This window comes from Cibotium barometz, chromosome 30 (genome assembly GCF_041138505.1).
Source record: "Cibotium barometz isolate CiBa-2024 chromosome 30, ASM4113850v1, whole genome shotgun sequence".
Taxonomy (NCBI): Eukaryota; Viridiplantae; Streptophyta; class Polypodiopsida; order Cyatheales; family Cibotiaceae; genus Cibotium; species Cibotium barometz.
In genome coordinates, this window is record NC_141075.1 from 43,788,878 (window position 1) to 43,810,008 (window position 21,131).

Sequence of the window (21,131 nt, forward strand, 5' to 3'; positions counted from 1 at the left end):
AAGAGAATACTGTGACAAAGAAGCTGATAAGGTGCCAAACATCCAGAAAAACGTGTAAAACCTGTGTGCAGGAAATCTGAGAGATAAAAAATAGGAGATCTTGTCCAGAAGGTCTCTGGAATATGAACAAGACCACAATAAATGCGGAATACTCTCAGTAGTATGATGACATCTTGGACAAAAAGGAGAGGCAATCCTTCTTTGAGCCAATTTCACTCCCACTGGAAAAATACCGACAATGCATCTCCAGAGAAAGAGTCTCTGCTTCAATGGCATTTTCAACTTCCATATCAATGTCAGTTTTGCTTTCCACCAAGCTAAAGACTTATCCAGATGCCAAAGAGAATTAGCATGCTGAGCAATCCATGGAGGAGGTAATATCAATCGATAAGCCTGTATAGAAGTCAATAGATGCAAAGGTTGAGAGGATAATCTTGAACTTGAAGACTGAAGATGCCAATCTTGAAGCCTGTCTCTTACATCCAATGTTGGAATCGGAATGAAAGGGTGTAAGAGATCTGCAATAGCTTTCCATATAGATCTATGATGCATCCCAAGATTGTATTGTTGGCATGCTGCTGCCGGAAAAGAAAGAATTTGCCCTCGAGTATCTACCACGTCGTCAATGAACCGGATGCCCAACTTCATAAGATTGTAAGCTCTGATTGGTTGTTGTACAGCAAGGGGAGAGTAAAAAACAGCACTCCAATGTATGCTTTCCATTCAAAGCGAGGAAGCTATAGAAGCAGGATGGGGAGACCATTTGATGCGAGAGAGCACTTTCTTCCAATCCTGAATCAAGGAAGTAGAAAATGGACAACCAGGGATTTTACCTTGATGTCTCTCACACACACACACACCTCTCTCTCTCTCTCTCTCTCTCTCTCTCTCACACACACACACACACACACACACACACACACACACAGTCCCTATTCTCTTATATGCCGATGAGGCACTACATATATTTTGTGACCAACAAGTCCTCAGAGTGCACCTTGGCAAGACCGAGGTGATGCATGATCTTGAACACCTCACATGCAGTGGCATCCACACATCACTTCACATATGTAGGAGATACCATGGATATAGTGACATTTTATGCTTTTGGCCTGCTTTTTACCATGCGCCCAGCAGTCCAAGCTAAAATATGCAGCTTTATCCTTTCTTGAAAGAGAATGCTTTGAGAGAGACTTTCAGGAGCCTAGTACAAAGGCATGGTTATGCGATTCCATACTATCCCCACAGTGATGTATGGGGCCTCTTTTTGGGGCATGATCCAGAACAAACCATCAATGCCTCGTTTCATCATCTTGCAAAGTCCCGAGCAGCACCATTGATCATGGATGTACTTTTTCAGACATTGACATACATACATCGCCTTACTCCCCAAAGATGTAGTTTTACTGAGATCATTTCTTGTAGGTCACACCAAGTGGATTTGTCTAGAGGCCTGGACCAACACGTCACATCCTATATGCGGAAGACAATTGGGAAGATTGGACTCTTGTCTCATCGCCTTAGAGTGGAGATGGGGTGAGCAGAGGGCATTGCCAGGGATAATTGGAGCTGCTGGATCAATTTTATGGAGGTAGAGAAAGAGGAGCACTACATTTGTAGATGCCCATCATATTATGAGATCAAAGGGAGATTCCACTCTCTTTTTCGAGATCGATTTGGCCCACTTGATTTTCTAGATTTTCTAAATCAATGTTGACTAGTGCTCTACTTGATGGAGATCCACATACACAGAGTCTCTCTTTTGCAAGAGAGCCAAGCCATGTATGTACTATGTGTTAGAATTGTGCATCTCAGTGGTATGGGACTATGCCTATTTATTGGCCATTTATCTATTTTTTCCTTGATTTAGTTGGTCGTGGAGCAGTCGGCCAGCTCTAGGAGCAGTCAGCCAGTTCCTCATATCACTATATGAGGGCCTCCCTATTATTCACTTTATCATCCAATCCCTTGCATAAGTTCTTCACAGTCTTGCTGTGGCTAATTGCCATTGTAAAGCCTATTGCTAATATAAAAGGTGATCTTGTCCACAAGCTCTCTCTTGTTTAGTTTATGCTTCCGCCTGTGCATTCTTTAACATTGTATCACTCGCTTAGGTTCATGCTGCTCCATATTTCTGCAATCTGCTCGTCGTTTTCAACATTTGTGCGTTGCGTTTTCTTCCATAGCTTCTCCCGGCTGCTGATTAGTGATAAGAGATGCTGCATTTTCTGATCTAGCCAGCCATCTTGCTGCTGTTGGCCAGCCCTACAGTCTGCATTTTGTTCTTTAGAAGCAGGTTGAGGAGTTGTGGCTACGTTTTCTGCTCAGGCATCAGTTGTTGGTGAGTTCTCTTGCATATGGTGTTGCCAGACAAGTGGCACTAAATTTTTTCTTCTTCCTCCACGAGTCCCTGCCCTTCTGGTAGGAGGTTCCCGGTGGTTCTTGGATTGTTTTGCTGCTGTCCAGCCTCTGTTTCTCTTAGGTTTGAGAGGGGGCTGATTTGTTCTGGAGCCTTGCTTCGTTGGAAAGCACTTGAGAGGAGTTTTGGAGAGCTGACTCGCTGAGATTTCTGTTCTTTGTTGTTGTGGATATGGCTCCCCCTATACGAACAAGGATGACAAGTTGTATGCCCATTGGAAGCTGCAAATGCGGATCTGGTTCATCCACAAGGGTTTGTGGGATATTGTTCAGGGTAGTGAGAAGAAGCCTGAATGTGAGGTGGACTTAGGATCAAGAGGATGAATTCCTTGCAGAATTACAAGACTGGGAGGATTAGGATTTGAAGGCGCATTCAGTGCTTGTACGGACCATCACAGAGGAGGTCTCACCGGTCGTGCAAACTCTCACCAGTGCTCATCAGGTATGGTCTAAATTGGAGGATCTCTTTGCTTGAGATTCGTCGATGAGGACAGTTACCTTGCAAGGGCAACTCTATGGTTTGTTATTCCCTGCAGGCAATTCCATGCAATCGTTCCTCATGAAGGCCAAGGTTATCCATGACCAGTACTGGGAATGGGTGCTGCTTTGTCCTATGCTCAACTGGCTGCACTATATCCTCACCAAGCTTCCCTCGGACTATGATGCGATTTCTCGATCTTTGAGTTGCTAGGTCACATCCACTCAGTTGGATTTTGATGATCTTCTCCCTACTCTTGGAGGAAGAGTCCATCCTCGTTTCTCAGGGTAAGTTGACGGTGTCTCTCAACAGTTCTGACCAGGCACTTTCCATAGTTTAGAAGAAAGGTCGGAGTCGCCGCTTCTCTTTCTGGAAGAGAGGACATCTGTCCAAGGATTCTTTGTCCAAGAAGAATGACAAGACCAAGGGCAAGTCTTCATCTCAGAGAAAGGACAAAGACACGACACACGATAGTGATACAGATTCTTCTAGTATCACTTCTAGGGCTCTCAGGGTGCTTCTGGCTCAGGAGGACCCAGATGGTGTACTCTAGTATACATGCAGTTTCCCCCATGTGCTTCCAGCCAAGCCAGAGGAGGCTTGTGGGCGGGAGAGGGGGCTGATTACAGCTCCACTTATTGGTGCATGGAAATTGTGATTCGAAGTTCCGAGCATTAGACATCTGGCATGTCATGGTTATCTTTGGTATATTAGAGATTATGAACTGGATCTGTTCCGAATTCATTGTTCGAGGCTTTTGGGACGTGATGTGTTTTCCGTCCACTGTTGGGGATTGTGGGTGCGGTGTGTCCAACGACTCATCTATTCTTGGAGTTCACTGCACATTTGTGTGGGAATTCGTAGCCAAGCAAAGTTCCTTGCTGCGCGTGGTGGTCTTTTGTTTCGAGGAAACAGGTTGGCGGTTGCTCTCTCCGAGGTGATTCCGGTATCTGTAGTATTGGAGGATCCATGGTTGCATCTTCATCAGCTTATCTTCTTCAGACTCTTGCACACTATGAGCTGCAGAGGGGGTGTTAGAATTGTGCATCTCAGTGTTATGGGACTTTGCCTATTTATTGGCCATTTATCTATTTTTTCCTCGATTTAGTTGGATGTGGAGCAGTCGGCTAGCTCTAGGAGCAGTCGACTAGTTCCTGATATTACTTTATAAGGGCCTCCCCATTAGTCACTTTATCATCCAATCCCTTGCACAAGTTCTTCACAGTCTTGCTAGCTAATTGCCATTGTAAAGCCTATTGCTAATATAAAAGGTGATCTTGTCCACAAGCTCTCTCTACTCTCTCTCTTGTTCAGTTTATGCTTCCGCCTGTGCATTCTCCAACACTATGCGCTTGTACATACTCGGGTCCTCGAAAAGATCACCAACATCTGTTGACAACTTCGTGTTTTGCTCCTATTGTATTGAGATTGGTTTACAATTTGTCATCCCATACTTAAACACCATGTCCAAAGCATACTGCCTTTGCAATAGACAAATCCCATCTCGTGATCTAATCGCTTCTATTCCTAGGAAGTATCACATCTCACCCAAATCTTTCATATCGAACTTCTTCTTAAGAAGCATCTTCACCTCATGTATATTATCCTCCTTGATACCTATGACAATTAGGTCATCAACATATATGACCACTACCACAATCCCCGTGTTAGTCTTTCTCACCTAGAGTGAGAATCCACTGTTATCCTCATTGTTCCCACATGAGTTCATGATGTATTTTCTCGTATGTATATCTTGTTTTCTTTTTAGTTTTCCATGATTCAATATTCTTATGAATTCATTGTACTACTTTTGTTTCGCATAGACCCATTGGGTCTTATGAAGATGTTAATGTTACTTTCTTTTTTCTTATCTTCAACCTGGAAGTGTAAAATTGGCATTTGACAAGCTTGTATTCAAATTGCCCAGATGGATGCAAAATTGCCTATGGAAATGTTTGAAAGGGTTTTCGAGCTGGGGGCCAAAGGGTGCACAGCAGTCGCCAACTACATGCGAGAAGTAAGTTTTAATGTGGTTAATCTTCTTGGAGTTTATTATGGTCATCAAATATATCTCATGCACTCTTCATTGTAGAGATAAATGTTTTCTCATGTGTACACAAACTTCTTAAGCTTTTGTGGTAAATCCAACCCATGTTTATTGATACAAAATAGGCAGTGATTAATGAACTGAAGAGCACACATGTTATCTTCTGAACTATCCACATTGGTCCTTGGATCTAGCAAATGCAAATGCAATTTTCTACTACATCTTTATAGGCCGAGTCTACAATGCGAACGGTGGCACCAACTATGACCCCGGACCTACGCGGTCATGGCGTTGCCGCCTTGCATATATACATGCCTACAAAGATACATGGCCATGCCCTTCTCCACACAGTTCATTAGTCATCACTGTGAGTTTACTTCCTAGCTTCTACTAGCATACATCCTTCGTCTTAGTAGTTCAAGATAAGCCATCGAAGTTGCCTTCACAGGAGTAAACAAGTGTGGGGCTTTGCCATCTATTATATCACTTATACAGTTCTTCTCTATCTCTGATATTGTGCAATTTGAGTTTTAAAGTTTTGTGCTGTGAAAGATTCTACTTTTTGTGAGTGTTTTCTTGTATACACTACATGTTGTATCCTCTGACATGGTATCAAATCGCTCGCTATAAAACTTCTTTGCTAATTACCCTCTAGCAGTCCCTTAAAGAAATGACATCTTTCGTAATACCCCGCCCACCACCATTCGGTGCATAGTTGTCATGGTACGAAAATATGATACCATACGATACGATACCGTATGGGAATTTTTGGTACGATATGAAATTTTCGGATACCGTACGATAAAATACGGTTTTTTTAAAAACACTTACAAACTATGGAGCTTCAAGCTTGAATATGAGGGAAGGTTGGGGGAGGGAGGAGTCTACAGTGCTTGAGGAACTAGAACATGGAGATGTGTCTCTCCCAGTTGGATCTCCCAATTGTCTCCAAAACAGAACCGGCATGGGTAATGCAATACCAAAGGTCTCCCAGTGTAGTGTTTATGACTAAGAGACTGTCCTTGCACAAATACGAGCAGTGCATCTAGGGTGATAGGTTTAGGGACTCCTCTCTAGATCAAAATGGCCATGTCCAAATCTTCTCCCTTGTACATAACTTGAGGATCTGACTGTCTAGCCTACCTATACCAGGGATCTCCAAGTGATGTAGCAAGATTCTCTCATCCTACCAATCAAGTGTACACTACCAGTCTACCTTGCTAGATTTTAGCATTTGGAAATTTATTTTCAAGATGGGGGGGGGGGGAACTCGTACCGTACCGTACCGTACTATATGAACCGTACGGTACGAATGGGTGTGTACCGGTACGAGAAACAACTATGATTCGGTGTTGATGGAAAGCTTAACGACAACAATTATCCTCTCTGGAAATTCAAGCTTAATGCTATTCTTTTGTCCTATGAGCTTTGGGACACCATCATGGTGTTGATGTTCACGGTGTGAGGTTTTTTGAGCCCTATGAAGTCTTGGCATAGACAAGTTGAGAGGAGGAAAAGGCAGGTTGTAGAAAGATGAGATGTACATATACTAGTCTAAAACAAAGTGTAGTCGACATAGTATGAAAGCAGTATAACCAAGATAAATGTATAAATAGAAATACCATGTACTTACTAAGAAGGGTAGTGTGCATGAAGGTACGCATGGAGAGATCTAGATGATGAAAAAGGAAAGCAGGCAACGGGTGGCAGTTTCATTTTAAAAAGGAAAAGTAGTGTCTTTTTGTATTTTGGATAAAAGAGTTTTTTGCAGAGGGGCGCGTAGAATGCCAGCAGGGAGGAAGAAAGGACAAGAACAAAGATACACCCATTGAGGAGGGTAAGCAGTGTGAGTGAGGGCTGGACCAGAGTAGCGAGAGTCGGTTTGAGTCAGAGGATCTGTTGAGGGTTGTAGAGGCAAGCCCAGGATCTCTGACTGGAACTTTGTTAGAATGTGGTGCTACCCAGGACTTTACTCAACTGCAATTTGTGTTTGAAGAAGAACACTTGTAGAGGTGGCTGCAGAATTCAACAAGGAGGTTTGAAGCTGTGGAGGTTCTCTTAGTTTTTATGTTTTTTTCTCTTGTTTGAGCCCAGGGTCTCAAGGTTGTTAAGACTGTTTTTGATTTTGCATATATGTAGAAAACAAAGTGTTTGGGTCTGAACATGTTATGAGTGAACGGTTGAATTTTTGTGCTATGGTGTTTTGGTTGTGTTTCTTTAATTGAGATTGTTGAGAAGATCAATTGTGAGGGAAGTCTGTGTTAGTGTTCAGTCAGGGCTAAGTCAAATAGGGTTGGCCGTGAGTCAGCAATCATCAGTTGATGTCACCTGAGTGTCAGGATCAGATAGCTGAGGGTATAAAAGGGTAAAATTAGTCTTTTTGAGTTGAGAGGGAGTCAATTCGAGTCAGATCTGACAGTTCGAGTTAGTCAGACAGTTTTGTGGTCTGGAGGATATCTAATAGAGTCAACTAGAGGCCAACTGAGCTGAGATAAGGGATTGTAGTGATGAATTATTGTGGAATCTAGGATGTTTGGTGGTTTGAAAGTGTCAGAGGACACATGAGTGGAAAGGTTTGAGTCAGTTGAGTTAGCTCAGTCAGAATTGGATCAAACAGGAGTTAGCTGACAGTCAGAAGAAAGGCATTGACATGTTCAGTACGGTTCTAGAGCAAGAGAATTGAGGATTGCTAGATCTGGAGGAGGATCTAGGAGTCTAGAGGACAAGAAGCTGCTTGAAAGTCAAATAAAGTAACCGGAAATCAATCAAGGGTCACCAGTCAGTTAGTCAAGATTTAGATTAGGTCAGCAGATGATCAGAGGAGGTCAGCTGAGGTGGCAGATGATTAGAGGAGGTCAGATGAGGTGTTATGATTGAAGATCAGGGTTGTTGAGAGTTAGATTTGACCAAGGATGACATTGTGGTGGGAGTCAGATCCAACTGAATCAGTAGAGAGTCAGAGGTTAGTTGCAGGGCTGCTGGGTTCCTTGGACTGGGTGTTTTCAGTGATTTAGATGCTGTAGAGGCAGATTCTGTTTGCTCTTCCCATCGGCACCAACAAGGGATGCAGATGGCAACCCTATACCACTTGCTGCTGATCTTGTCCAAGCTTGGTGAGACAACTAATGTTGCAGCACATGATGATTCTTGGATCATCGATAGTGGGGCTTCTAGGCACATGACCAGTTGCAAGGATCGGTATTCCTCCCTAAAGCTTGTGGGAGATGTCATCATGGGTGGTAGTGAGCAACGATGTTAAGTCCCCAATCAAAGGTTCAGGTATTATTTCACTTATGTCTAAAGAAGGTTGTACAAAAAGTCTTTCAAATGTTTTTTGGGTTCCAGATATGAAGAAAAACCTTCTTTCTATCTCGGCCATCACAGACTGTGACTTGCAAGCTCACTTCAATAAGAATGGTGCAGTCATTTTTGGTGGAGATGATAAGGTCATTGCAAAGGGTATTCGAAGAAACAACTTGTATGAGCTTTCGGCACTTGCAGTCCAGATCGACTTGGGTAGCAACAAACTTTGGCATGAGAAAGAAAGAAAGAAAGAAAGCTGTATTAACGTCTGCTAGAGGCCGAACTCGACCTATGAGACAAATCAATGTACAACTGTCAATGTCCTTTGGATGTCCAGAAAAAAAGGAGAAAATGAACATGAAATAAACTATGAAAGTACTGAGCTAGTGGGGGGGTGTGATGGATGGAGCACTACTGCTAGAGGCTCAGTATGCGACCCATATGCGTAGGGTATACAAGAATGCAATGCAGATCTGTCTAGCTCCAACGAGTACCATAATGGGGGTGTAATATGTGATACATAGGCGATGGCGAGGCAAAAATCCCTTGGAGCATGATCTCCGAGTGTGAGTGTAAGTGAGCGAGCCGCTCCTGGATATGGTGCTGATGTCAAGCTCATATCTCTGTGATCTCCCTCTGATGTAGTCTGGTAGCCTGGTGCTCTCGGTCTCCGTCTGGCTCGGAGGTCCGCAGCGTGCTGAAGTGTAACCCCCTCCAGTGTCAAGGTAGGCACTGGGATAGATCTCTGGAAGAAATCAGTGAGCTGGAGCTGTCGCCCACCGCTCCTTGTGGTATGAGTCCGTAGCAGTGTCTCTCTGTGGCGATGTGTCTCTAGCAAGAACTGGCCAAATTTGCGTTGGTCTGTGGACTCCATGATCTGGCGGAGTGAGGGATGCCCACTGAAGATGGTGGTGTATCTCTCTCTAATGACACTATATGCTCACATCTGCATACATAATGCTCCTCACTCTCAACCTCCTCTTGGCATAGTTTGCATATCCTCTCTGCTCCGGGGATCCGTGCTGCCCTACCTGCCTCAATCTCAAGCTGGTGCGACGACACTCTGAGTTGGCCAATCGCCACTCGGGCAATGTGAGGCATGCACACATCCATATATCTGGGTCGCTGAATGAATCCATCCGCTGAGATACGCATAAACTGATCTCTGTAGTATAGCATCTTCGGCGGTAGAGGCTGATTGGGTGTAATCCAAGTCTCCTGAGTGTATCGCCGCCATAGATCCTGCCGAAGGACTCTGTTCCTCTCACTGTGAGAGAGCTAGATGTGTGGTGCATGTATATCATATTGGAAAGTTGGTAGGTGATCTATGTTAAGACCATGCTAAGTGAGCCACTGTATCATCTGTGAATACCATTATCTCCTATCTCCACTCTCTGTGAGCTGCGTGGGCGCCTCAAAAGCTCTATGTGAGAGTCGATCTGATTGCATATCTCTGATCCTCTGTATGAAGCAAATTGTTTGGAAGAGCGCCTCTACTAGCATAGGAGGTGCAGCAAACGTCACTCAGACAATGTCATGTGGGACAGAGGGTTTGCTGCGGATCATCCGTGAGAGCATGAGAATCTGAGGCCTCTCTATCTGAGACCATGTGGAGGTGGCGAGCCCAGGTGCCCATACTGCTGCAGCATACATCAAAGCAGGGGTGACTAATGTGTCAAACAACCACCCCTTCGTGCAGGGCTCCTAGAAATGTGCCTGGTGACATTGTCTCTCTATCATGGCCAGAGCTGCATACCCTCATGTGAGTCTATCCCTGGTTGCCTGTGCCATAGTAAATCTTCTTGGCGGAGTCGCGAATGTAATCCCCAAGTACACATATGAGTCTACCACCTCTACCTGTCCTCCTGCTAGTGTGAAGACGGCCCGTCATCGAACCGGCCCTGAGGTGTGGAAAATCATGACCTTGGTTTTCCACTGTAAGTCCCCTCTGTGTGCGGAAGTCATCGAGTGCATGGAGATGATGCTGTAGTCCCATCTGCGACTATGAGACCAAATTAATATCATCTGCATATAGTATAATGTGGACTGTGGTACCTGAGATATCTACCCCGTCCCCACCACCGTGAACAATGAAGTCAGCCACCTCATCAATGTATAGCCCAAATAGTGTAGGAGAGAGTGGGCATCCTTGCTTCACACCTATGGTGCTAGCAATAACATCAGATAGCCCCCCGGGGCATCGTATGCGCCCGAGGACCTGCTCATATAAAGCATAGATGCCCCAGACTATCTCTAATGGGATCCCCAATGACTGGAGGCGCTGGAAGAGTCTCTCCCGTGGCACCGTGTCAAATTCTTTGTGGAAATCCACAAAGCAGGAGTTTAATCTCCTCTGGAGAAAGCTCGTCGGAATCTAGCCTGCCCTGGTGCTCGCAATCCCTCCTTCTCTGCATACGAGCTCAACTCTGCCTCGAGCACTACGCCATAAAGTTTGGCCAATGTATGACCAATCATGATAGTCTTGTAGTTGCTGGGGTCTAGCATGTCTCCCGCTTTGTGGAGAGGCACGATGGTGTGCATAGTCCACTCAGCTGGTAGGCCCTCCACTAGTGCCCTATTAAAGAGGTGAGCAACAAAGGGTGCCAGTGTGTAAGATGCATAAATAAGATGCTCACTCTGTATACCTGTGTGGTCAGCCGATCTCCCATGCTGTAACCGGCGGATAGCTCTCTCTAGCATCGAAGCGGTAAAGAAAGTAGAGGTGGTGGTTGGGCGGGGCTCCTGTGGCTGTGGTATGGGCGGTTGCTGAGGGATATGGTAGAGGCTCTTTGCATATGTGTGCCATGTGTGTGGATCCTCAATCGGGATACGAGGGCGAGGCTCTCTCATCCTGCGCCATGTAGTGGCTGTATCTCTGCTCATGAGAAGGTGGTACATATCCCAGTACTGTGCCTCCTCATATGCACGCCTCTTATGGTGTGTGAGGGTCTGTATCTGTCGGCTCGCCTGTCTTTGTGTAACGGTCCCCAGTGCTCTCTGAGAGATATAGGCATTTCAGTATGCAGACTCTTTCAGAGATGTAAAAAGGTAAGCTAGTTGAGCATGTCACCAATTTCTGAGAGTTTGGATGTATGTGAAGCTTGCATGATGGGTAAGCAGCATCGAAAACCCTTCCCACAAGAGGCCAATTTTAGGGCCAAGGCTCCTTTTCAGCTCGTACATGCTGATCTCTATGGAGAGATGAGTACCATTGCAGTTTGAGGTTATTCCTATTTTTTCACATTGATAGATGATATAGCAGGAAGATTTGGGTGTATTTTCTTAAGGAAAAGTCTTAGGCTTTTGGGAACTTTAATAAAACCGAGACAATCAAAATTGAAGTAGTTTAGAACAGATTGAGGAGGAGAATTTGTGTCTGATGAATTCTTGAGTTTCTGCAAGGAAAGAGGCATGAAGTGGTAGCGCACTATCACTGACACTTTACAGAAAAATGGTGTTGCAGAGTGCAAGAATCATACTATTGTTGAGATGGCAAGGAGTATGCTTAATGGCAAGAATCTATCTAAATGCTTTTGGACCGAGGCAGTTAATACAGTTGTGCACATTCTTAACAGGAGTGCAACAAAGGCCATCAAAGGGATGATTGCATTATAGGTCTACTCGGGTAAGAAACCTTTAGATGCATACTTGAAAGTTTTTGGGTGTAAATGTTAAGTACATATTCTAGATGCCCAAAGGACCAAATTGGATGCTAAAAACCAGAAATGCATCTTCTTGGGTTTCAACATGGAGTCGAAGGGATATTGGCTCGATGACCTTGAGGCAAAGAAGATCGTATAGTGAGCCGTGATGTGGTATTCCACAAACAACCACGTTGGATGGAGGAGGAGCTTCCTTCTTCTTCATCATGCAACAAGGAAATCACCAAAGCAACACGACCTCCACATGCAGCACGGGCTTCCTAGCATTTTGATGGAGGGCAGCCTGTACCATTTTCTATGGACATGTAATATGTTGGTGAAGAACAAGAGCATAATGTGCCACCAAAAAGTAATCCATTCCGTAAGTGATACAAACAACTTTTGGATGACGCAAGGTAATTGACACTAAGTGGGTTTACAAAGCAAAATACATATTTGATGGTACTTTGGAAAACTACAAGGCGCGTTTGGTCACCAAAGGTTTTGCATAAGTTGAAGGTTTTGACTTTTAGGAAACTTTTGCTCCTACAGCTAGGTTAACATGTTCTCGAAATGGATGTAAAATGTGCTTTCCTCAACGGGAACCTTGAGGAGGAGGTATGTGTGGAACAACAACTTAGGTTTGTGGTTCCCGATTCCAAAAGCAAAGTTTGCAGGTTACGAAAGATACTCCACGGACTGAAACATGTCCCACGAGCATGGTACCAGAGGATTGATGCTTGCTTTGTGAGTATTGGTCTCTTACGTAGCCCGTCAGATGCAAATTTGTATGTCTTTTGTCAGCAAGGGAAAGTATTTGTTCTCTATATAGATGACCTCAGCTTGATAGAGGATCACCAGAAAAAGATCTCATTAACACAATAGATGCCTAGTGCAGAGTTTGAGATGACAGGTTTTGGGCTCGTGCATTATTGTTTGGGGATTGAGGTGTGGTAGAAGCCAGATAACATTTTCGTCTCTTAGTAGAAATATACATGTGAGATACTCAAGGCATTTGGAATGACGAAATGCAAGGCAGTTGATATTCAAATGGAGATTGATCTAAAGCTGTCCATCGAAGACACCTTAGACCTTGCGGATGAGACCTTATACAGGAGGAAACTGGTTTGTAGTTATCTTCTTGTGTAATACTAGACCAGCCATGAGTTTTGCTGTTGGTGTTTTGAGCAGGTTCTCCAACAAGCCCTGAGAGAATCATTAGAAAACAAGTGTGCAGGTGTTGTGATACATCCAAGGTACTTAGGAGTCTAGCATCACCTATGCTACGGGTAAGACCCTCAATGGCTTTGGTGACTAAGATTGGGTGGGTTGGTTCGGGATGTCTTTCTTGGATCTGTAAGCAACAGCCCACTATTGCATTCTCGTCAAGACAGAAGCTAAGTATAAAGCTGCATGCTTTGCATCATGTGAGGCATTGTGGACGAGGAGGATTTTATAGGATACGAGAGTGGTATAGAAGCAACGTACAACGCTGCAATGTGACAACCAAGAGTTGCATGGCCATTGCTCGGAATCCTGTGTTTCATGCTTGCACAAGAAACACATCGAGATAGCAGAGATCAGAAGGAGCGGCATATTCATTGTCTCGGCATTGGACCACAGAGGTAGTTCACCTTTGGGTGGACATAGAGGGGGGGTGTTGGCTATGAATGCTCCACCCTCATATTGTATTGTCCAAGCACTGGCTAGCTCATGTTTTTAAGACCTCCATTATGAGGAGTAACCATGGTTGAGCGACAGAGACTTTTTTTGTCTTGCTAGTAATGTGAGTGAGCAAAGGAGTATACCCCAAATTTCCAAGTGAAAAAAGATTCACGTGTGAGGTATTGCCATATGGCAATTAGAGGTGTCTGCAACATGTCCAGTATGCAAATATACTAATGATATCAAGGGAAGGCATCCAAATCTTTAACTCAGGTTAGCTAAACCATACCATAACTTTTGATGGTCAAACGATATATGGGTAAAAAGTGAAGTCTATAAAATGCAAGAGACCTGTTGCTTAGGGAGTACTGTGAGAAAAATCTGTCACGGTATGTGTTTCAGCAGTTCTGATGAGCTTTGAGAGGCTGAAATCTGCCACCTAGGCCTTGTCTTGATATCATCACAGGTGTATGTAGGTGAACTGCATTCGTGAATGTGAGCCAGCCCCTTGGCACGTGCACCTACACACAGACACACACACACACACACACACACACACACACACAATTACCAAAAATCCACACTAACTTCCACAAAATTCTCAATGTATCCCCCCACCACTTTTAGATTCATGCAATGTTCGGGAGTTAGTTTAGTGTGCATGAACAAAAGGGACCATTACTTTAATGCAAGTGCTCGTGGTCCTTGCTTTTCACACCTATATACTTCTCTTTATGCACACACCACTTATTCATATTTTTATACCTCACAAATATTAGCCATGCTACTCAACCTTAGTGCCTAAGGGTGGTTCCTATGCTGTACTTCTACCATGGATCGTTTCTATGCTATACTTCTTGCTACTCTATCTAAACAAATGGCCAGTAGTGCTGCTGCAGGGCACCCTATTGAACCAGAAAACCAGAGATAAACACCTAAGAGATGCCACCATTATTCATTCATCATTGTGTTGTGCAATCTCTCTCCATTGTTCTAGCTCTCCAAAGAAGAAGAACCGTAGGAAATTCAAAAAAAGCCACCGCAACCTGCCTTTCAAGACCCACCCTTAGGCATGGATAAGTGTGCCATGTGTCACTTGTCTAGTATGTGTGTGTGATTCCCTTGAGTCAAAAGATAAGGCATACAACCTACAAAAGCATGCACTTGGTGTAAGCTTTTATTACAATCAATCAATCAAATCATTGAGTTGTTCATCCTCTTGATCTCTTGGTTGTGAACACAACTCTTCTCTCTCTCTCTCTCTTTTCACTTTACCACAGCTCAGAGGACACGAGGGGCAGATCACACTCGATATACTTTTACTTCAGAGACTGATGCTGTCTATACAGATGGGATTTATAGACGTCTGTACACAGAGGAGCCAGGGAGACCTTTGGAGGAGCTGACCCATATACTGACAGAGACTTTACAGGATGCAGTGAGAGAGGCATATCCACATACTCAGCCTGGATAGAGACAACGTTCTGGGTGTATGCCCCAGAACAGCTGGTATGATGAGGAGTGCAGAGAGACGAGAGCCCGACTGCAGCCCGACTGCAGCGGGAGGTTGCTTTGGGAGTCACTACTCACCGAGAGTCATGTATTGACTTCCGGCGCCTTGTGCGAAGGAAGAAGCGGGCCTTCCTTGCTCAGCTAGAGCAGGAATTATACCAGCTGTTCTTGAGCCAGGATTCGAGGGAGGCTTGGCGTTTGTTTCATGAGTCCTCCCCTGCTTTGGCCATCACTTCTACAGAGGTCTGGGGTAGTTATGCAGCATCTCTATATACAGTTCCTGGACAGACACCTTTTCCGGACCCGCCAATACCATGCCCACAGACATGTACTTTCTTTACCGCAGAGATGGTAAGGAAGGCCATTGATAGGATGAAGACTGGGAGAGCATATGATCATGATGGATTGGCCGCTGAGCACTTTATTCATGCGAGGGACATGCTGGCAGAGCTTCTAGCAGTGATGTTCAATCGTGCTATGTGTGAAGGCTTACCCGAGACTTGGAGTATGTCCACCATCGTGCCTATCTTCAAGTCAGGGGACCCTATGGAGCCAGGAAATTATCGCACTATTATGATTGGTCACACACTAGCATGATTGTATGCATCCATTCTTGAGCAGCAGTTGAGTAGATGGGCAGAGACAGAGGGCATTCGAGCAGAGGGACAGGCGGGGTTCAGGAGAGGTTTCTCTACTCTTGACCACATCTTGACTCTGCGGGCCATTATTGAGGAGGGCAGGTCCCATAGGTGACGGATTTGTTGTAGCTTTGTGGACTTCCACAAAGCATTTGATACAGTGCCCAGAGCCAGATTGATGAGGCGATTACAAGAGATGGGGGTACCCACAGAGCTCATATGGGGGATTATGGCTTTATATAGATCAGTTGCAGGACAGGTACGCACCCCAGAGGGGGTCTCTACTTTGGTTCACTCCACTATAGGAGTGAAGCAAGGTTGCCCGTTATCTCCTTCATTGTTTGGTATGTATGTGGATGAGGCTTCTGACTACATTGAGAGATTGGGGGACAGAGGAGCCCAGCTAGCAGGTACATGGATCCCACTATTGTTATATGCTGATGATATTGTGTTGATTTCTGACTCCCCTGAGGGTATGCAGCATCATCTGGATGCTTTACATGAGTTTGCACATGATAGTGGATTGTCTGTCAACCTTGGCAAAACCAAGGTTATGGTGTTTAACACCATGCCACAGTGGGTTAGGCGATCAGCTCCCACATTTACATATGGGCAGGAGATTGTGGAGATACAGATGCATATACATATCTTGGGGTGGTATTCAGTGGGCCAGTGTTTTCGATGAGGAGAGCAGCAGAGACTAGATTGACTAGAGCACATGCAGCTGTGGGTGGTTTGGAGAGGATGTGTTTGCAGGTTGAGTTTTAGGAACCTCGAACGAAACTTTGGCTTTTTGACACTCTAGTGACATCAGCTATGCTTTATGGAGTGCAGATATGGGGACCTTCAGTGGGCCATCACAGCACAGGCGGGTGGAGAGGTATGGAGAGGCCTTCGGTATCTATGATTGCTAGGATTATTAGAGCCAAGGCCGTGGTACCTCATGAGATTATTCGAGCAGAGCTGGCGGCTGCCCCTCTGGTGATTGAGGCTCTTACGAGATCAGTCTCCTACATACATGGCTTGTGGGATCTCCCCCAAGACAGATATGCACGCCTCGCCCTTGAGTCCTCCCGATAGTTAGCTTTACAGGGAGACACGGCTTGTTGGTATGGACAGATGACATCTTGGTTCCAGGCACATGGTTTTAGCATGGACAGATTGCCTCCCTTCCAGTATTCTCTAGAGGCACCCTCTCTCACTCTCACACGGACAGAGATTACCAGACTCATCCGTCAGGATTTAGTTCAGTTGGACATTAGGAGGACATGGATACAGCCGACTGAGGAGCTGGGCACGAAGATGGCTTTCTACAGAGAGCATTTTCTTCAGCTCACAGCAGATGGTTTTGTGATCAGGCCCAGTTACATGGATGTACACTTGTCTCATGCAGTACAATGTGCTATTGGTCAGATTCGCACATCCTCACACCAGCTTGAGATTGAGATTGGCTGATATAGAGGTATACCAGCTGAGGCCAGGATATGCCGAGTATGCCGTGGGGAGCCAGAGACAGAGCTGCATTATATATGCCATTGTACTGCATACTATGAGATACGTGGTCGTTTCCACTGTTTATTCAGAGAGGGTTTTGGACCACTTTCCAGAGTCATGGGATACCAAGACCAGAGGTGTTTGGGATTGTTCTTGCTTGAGCTGCGGAGATATAGAGATAGCCTGCTTAGGCGCACAGAGAGCCAGACTCAGAGGCACATTACAGACTTTTTTAGTCCAGCCATCACTGCGCCAGATGGACCACAGCACAGCAGTAGGACATGGATACCGCCCACACCAGCGGTGCACTGATTGATCGTGCGATTGAGCTTGGGTGGTCCAGACGCCCACGAGTACGAAGGAGGGCATCCCAGCATAGATGGAGGTTGCAGCGGCGGATTCGGATTATTCTTGCGAGACATGCGGGACACCCTGTCAAGGTGTTGACCACAGAGGATATTGAGCAGATCCGCCAGCGTCCGATGCAGAGGCACCTCCATAGTGTACCCCCCCGTCCCACATGATATTGTATCCCCTCACTATACTCCACTCACCTCCATAGCGTAGCCCCCCCTCACTATATTCACACCCTATAAGAGTTTCTGTTTACCTTACAGTTCCAGTTTCATTTTCTAGGTGCCAGTAGTATCATCTTTATTTTTCTTTTTCATTTTCTGGTTTTTTATCCAGACATTGTATCAGATTCACCATGATGTAACTTTTTGGTCTCAACCCTAACCTTGATCCTACTTACACTACATACATCATTGCTTACATAAGATCCTCTTAAGAGGTTGTTCCGACACACAAAAGAACCCATATACTAGCAATTGTTCACACACACTAGAACAACTTTATTTAAACCTAGAATAGGTGTGAGTTTACACAACCACCTAGCATTTGTTTATTTCCACATTCATCACTATTAATATTTAACATTCTCCCCTATAGTGATAACGTGGCTAGAAAGCCCACTCATCATGGACTAGTTTACTTTTTCATCTGGCTGTTGTTCCTTGTTGTTGGGGTTAGAAGTAGCAGAGTTTGCAGAGTCTTCATTGAAGACTTTGAAGGATTAGGGTTAGGGTTCTCACAAGCTCAAACAGGCGTGGAAATCAAGAGAGGAAGGAACACGACTCCCAATATGCTTGAATGAATAAAAGTGAAGTACAAGCCACATGATAGTGACCCCTAAAGGATAAGTGTTCACATGACCGGCCATAAATGTGCCGGGTGGACCAAAACACTTATAACCTGCATATAAGTGAAAATGAACTAAACTGGGGGAAAAAACCTCCACTAACTGAAGTAAAAAGTGCCCCAGTAACCTACTGATGATCACTAGCACTCCTCTGGGTGCATACACAGCATAAAACCCAACAAACCCCCCTGGAGTGATATGTGATCACTGTACATCATCCACCAAAAGGAAACAAATTCAAAGCACATCAAAGGAAACATTGTCATCTTTTAGTGACAGTTTCATCCCAGGCTCCATAGGAGTACTAATAGGCTTGCAATCCTGAAATTTAAACTTCTCCAGAAGTTTAGCAACATAACGTGATTGCAACAACCCAATGCCTCTGTTATCCTGCACAAACTGTATGCCCAAATAGTAATGTACAAGGCCCAAGTCAGACATGTCAAATGTCTGTTGCAGTATCTCTTTAAATGCTGCAATTTTGTCATCATTTGATCCCATGAGCAAGAGATCATCCACATAAAGACTGATGACCAGCAGATCTGTCTCTTCTTTCTTCACATACAAAGTGGCCTCTGATGGACTGTTCACAAATCCCTGAGTGAGTAGAAAAGCATCTATTTTTGCATACCAAGCTCGTGGAGCTTGTTTCAAACCATACAAGGCCTTTTTCAGCCTGCATACTTTCCCTTCATGACCATGTTCTGCAAATCCCATGGGCTGAAATACATAAACTTCCTCCTCGAGGTCCCCATGTAGGAATGCAGTCTTTATGTCCAACTGGTGAACAACCCAACCACGATGTGCAGCCAATGCAATGACACACCTAAGTGTCGACATACGAGATGTAGGAGCAAATGTCTCCTCATAATCAATGCCCTTCTTCTGTGCATAGCCCTTTGCAACTAAACGGGCTTTGTACCTGTCAATGGATCCATCTGCATGTCTTTTCAACTTGTAGACCCATTTAGTACCAATGGCTTTCTTGCCTTTGGGCAGATCAACCAAATCCCATGTTTGATTCTTTTTGATAGAATCAATCTCATCCTGCATGGCTTTGTTCCAATGCACATTATCTCGTGCATCCACAAACGAATCAGGCTCATCATCATCCTGTAAACTGGCTGCCATAACCAGATTCAAATCCATGATGTGTGCATGCTCATTGGTCCTTGTCTCCCTACGAGTACGACCAGCAAGAGGACCCTCTAAATGGCTGTCCTGTAGTGTCCTCAAATACCATCTAGGTATATGTCTGACCTGTGGTGCCTGCTGTCCCATATTTGGTTCAGCTCCTGGCTCATTTTGCTGCTGAATTTCTGCACCACCTACATCATTTGCTGGCTGTCCATTACCCTCATGAGTTGGATCACCAACTGTGGAATGAAACTCCATGGGTAGAAGACCTTCAAATACATCATTTTCAGCCTGATTTGCCTCATAACCAGCCATGGATAATTCTGATTTTTCATCAAAAATCACATCCCGGCTGATAAATATCTTCCTGGATAGTGGGTCATATAACCTGTAGCCCTTGCTCTCACGGCTATACCCAACAAAAATGCATTTTGTGGCTTTATCATCAAGCTTCCTCCTCAACTCTTTGGGTATGTGTGCATATGCAAGGCACCCGAAGATACGAAAATGCGATACAGAAGGCTTGCGGCCATGCCAAGCCTCAAAAGGAGTAATAGAAACCAATGCCTTTGTGGGACATCGATTCAAAATATGACAAGCACACATTACTGCTTCCACCCAAAAGATATGTGGTAGTCTTTTTGCCTTTAGCATACATCTGGCCATCTCCATGAGTGACCGATTTTTCCTTTCTGCAACTCCATTCTGCTGTGGAGTGTAAGGAGTAGTATACTGATGTTTTATACCTCTACTCCCAAGAAAAGAATTCAGCACATGTGACATATATTCCCCCCCTCGGTCAGAACGGAGAGTTTTCACCTTGCATCCAGACTCTGTCTCAGCAAGTGCTACAAAGGCCAAAAATGCATCATATACCTGTGATTTCTGTGTCAAAGGATATACCCAGCATATACGAGAGAAGTCATCAATAAATGTTGCAAAATAAAAGCAACCACCTAATGACTTCGTCTGCATGGGACCACAAAGATCACTGTGTATAAGTTGCAACTTTGCAGTTGCTCTTAGAGCCTGATCACGTGGGAAGGAAAACCTGTGCATTTTTCCTAAAATACATCCTTCACAAATGTGATCTGGAGGCTTCTCCATGAGAGGTAGGTCTGTAAACATATTATGTCGCTGCATAAGCATAAGACTACCAAAATTTACATGCCCCATGCGAGCATGCCATAACTCCGCATCAACCATAGCTGGAGTAAGAGTGAATGCATGATAAGCAGACTGATCCACTGGCTGAAATGCATCCAACTCATAAAGTCCATGACATAATGTACCAGTAAGCATCAAGGTCAAGGCATTTGCTTTGTCTCTGACCATGCATTTATCATCATCAAAGTGGACTTGCATTCCACAATGTGCTAAAGAAGAAATGGACAACAAATTCTTCTTTATCCCTGGTACATATAAGGCATCTGTAAGGCGGAGAATGGAGCCATCAATGGCTGTAAGCTGAATCTCCCCAATGCCACACACTGGATATGAAGCATTGTTGGCACACTGAACAGTTTTGCCAACAGGGGCAGGGCCAACATGACTAAACAAATCCCTGCGAGATGTGATATGCTTTGAGGCACCACTA

At 44.7% G+C, this 21,131-nt stretch overlaps 1 protein-coding gene across 5 annotated transcripts in view; it reads left to right on the forward strand.

Annotated features, from left to right (window-relative positions):
- RRP41 (3'-5'-exoribonuclease family protein) overlaps positions 1–21,131 on the forward strand; it is an 81,384-nt gene that overhangs the window by 52,215 nt on the left and 8,038 nt on the right. For 3 of the 5 annotated variants that reach the window (XM_086824286.1, XM_086824287.1, XM_086824288.1), the window contains one exon: positions 4,824–4,913. The exons of the other annotated variants lie outside the window; for them this stretch is intronic. In XM_086824286.1, coding sequence (XP_086680412.1) covers positions 4,824–4,913 — 90 coding nt within the window. The remainder of the gene's footprint in view (positions 1–4,823; positions 4,914–21,131) is intronic. 5 annotated transcript variants of the gene reach the window in all.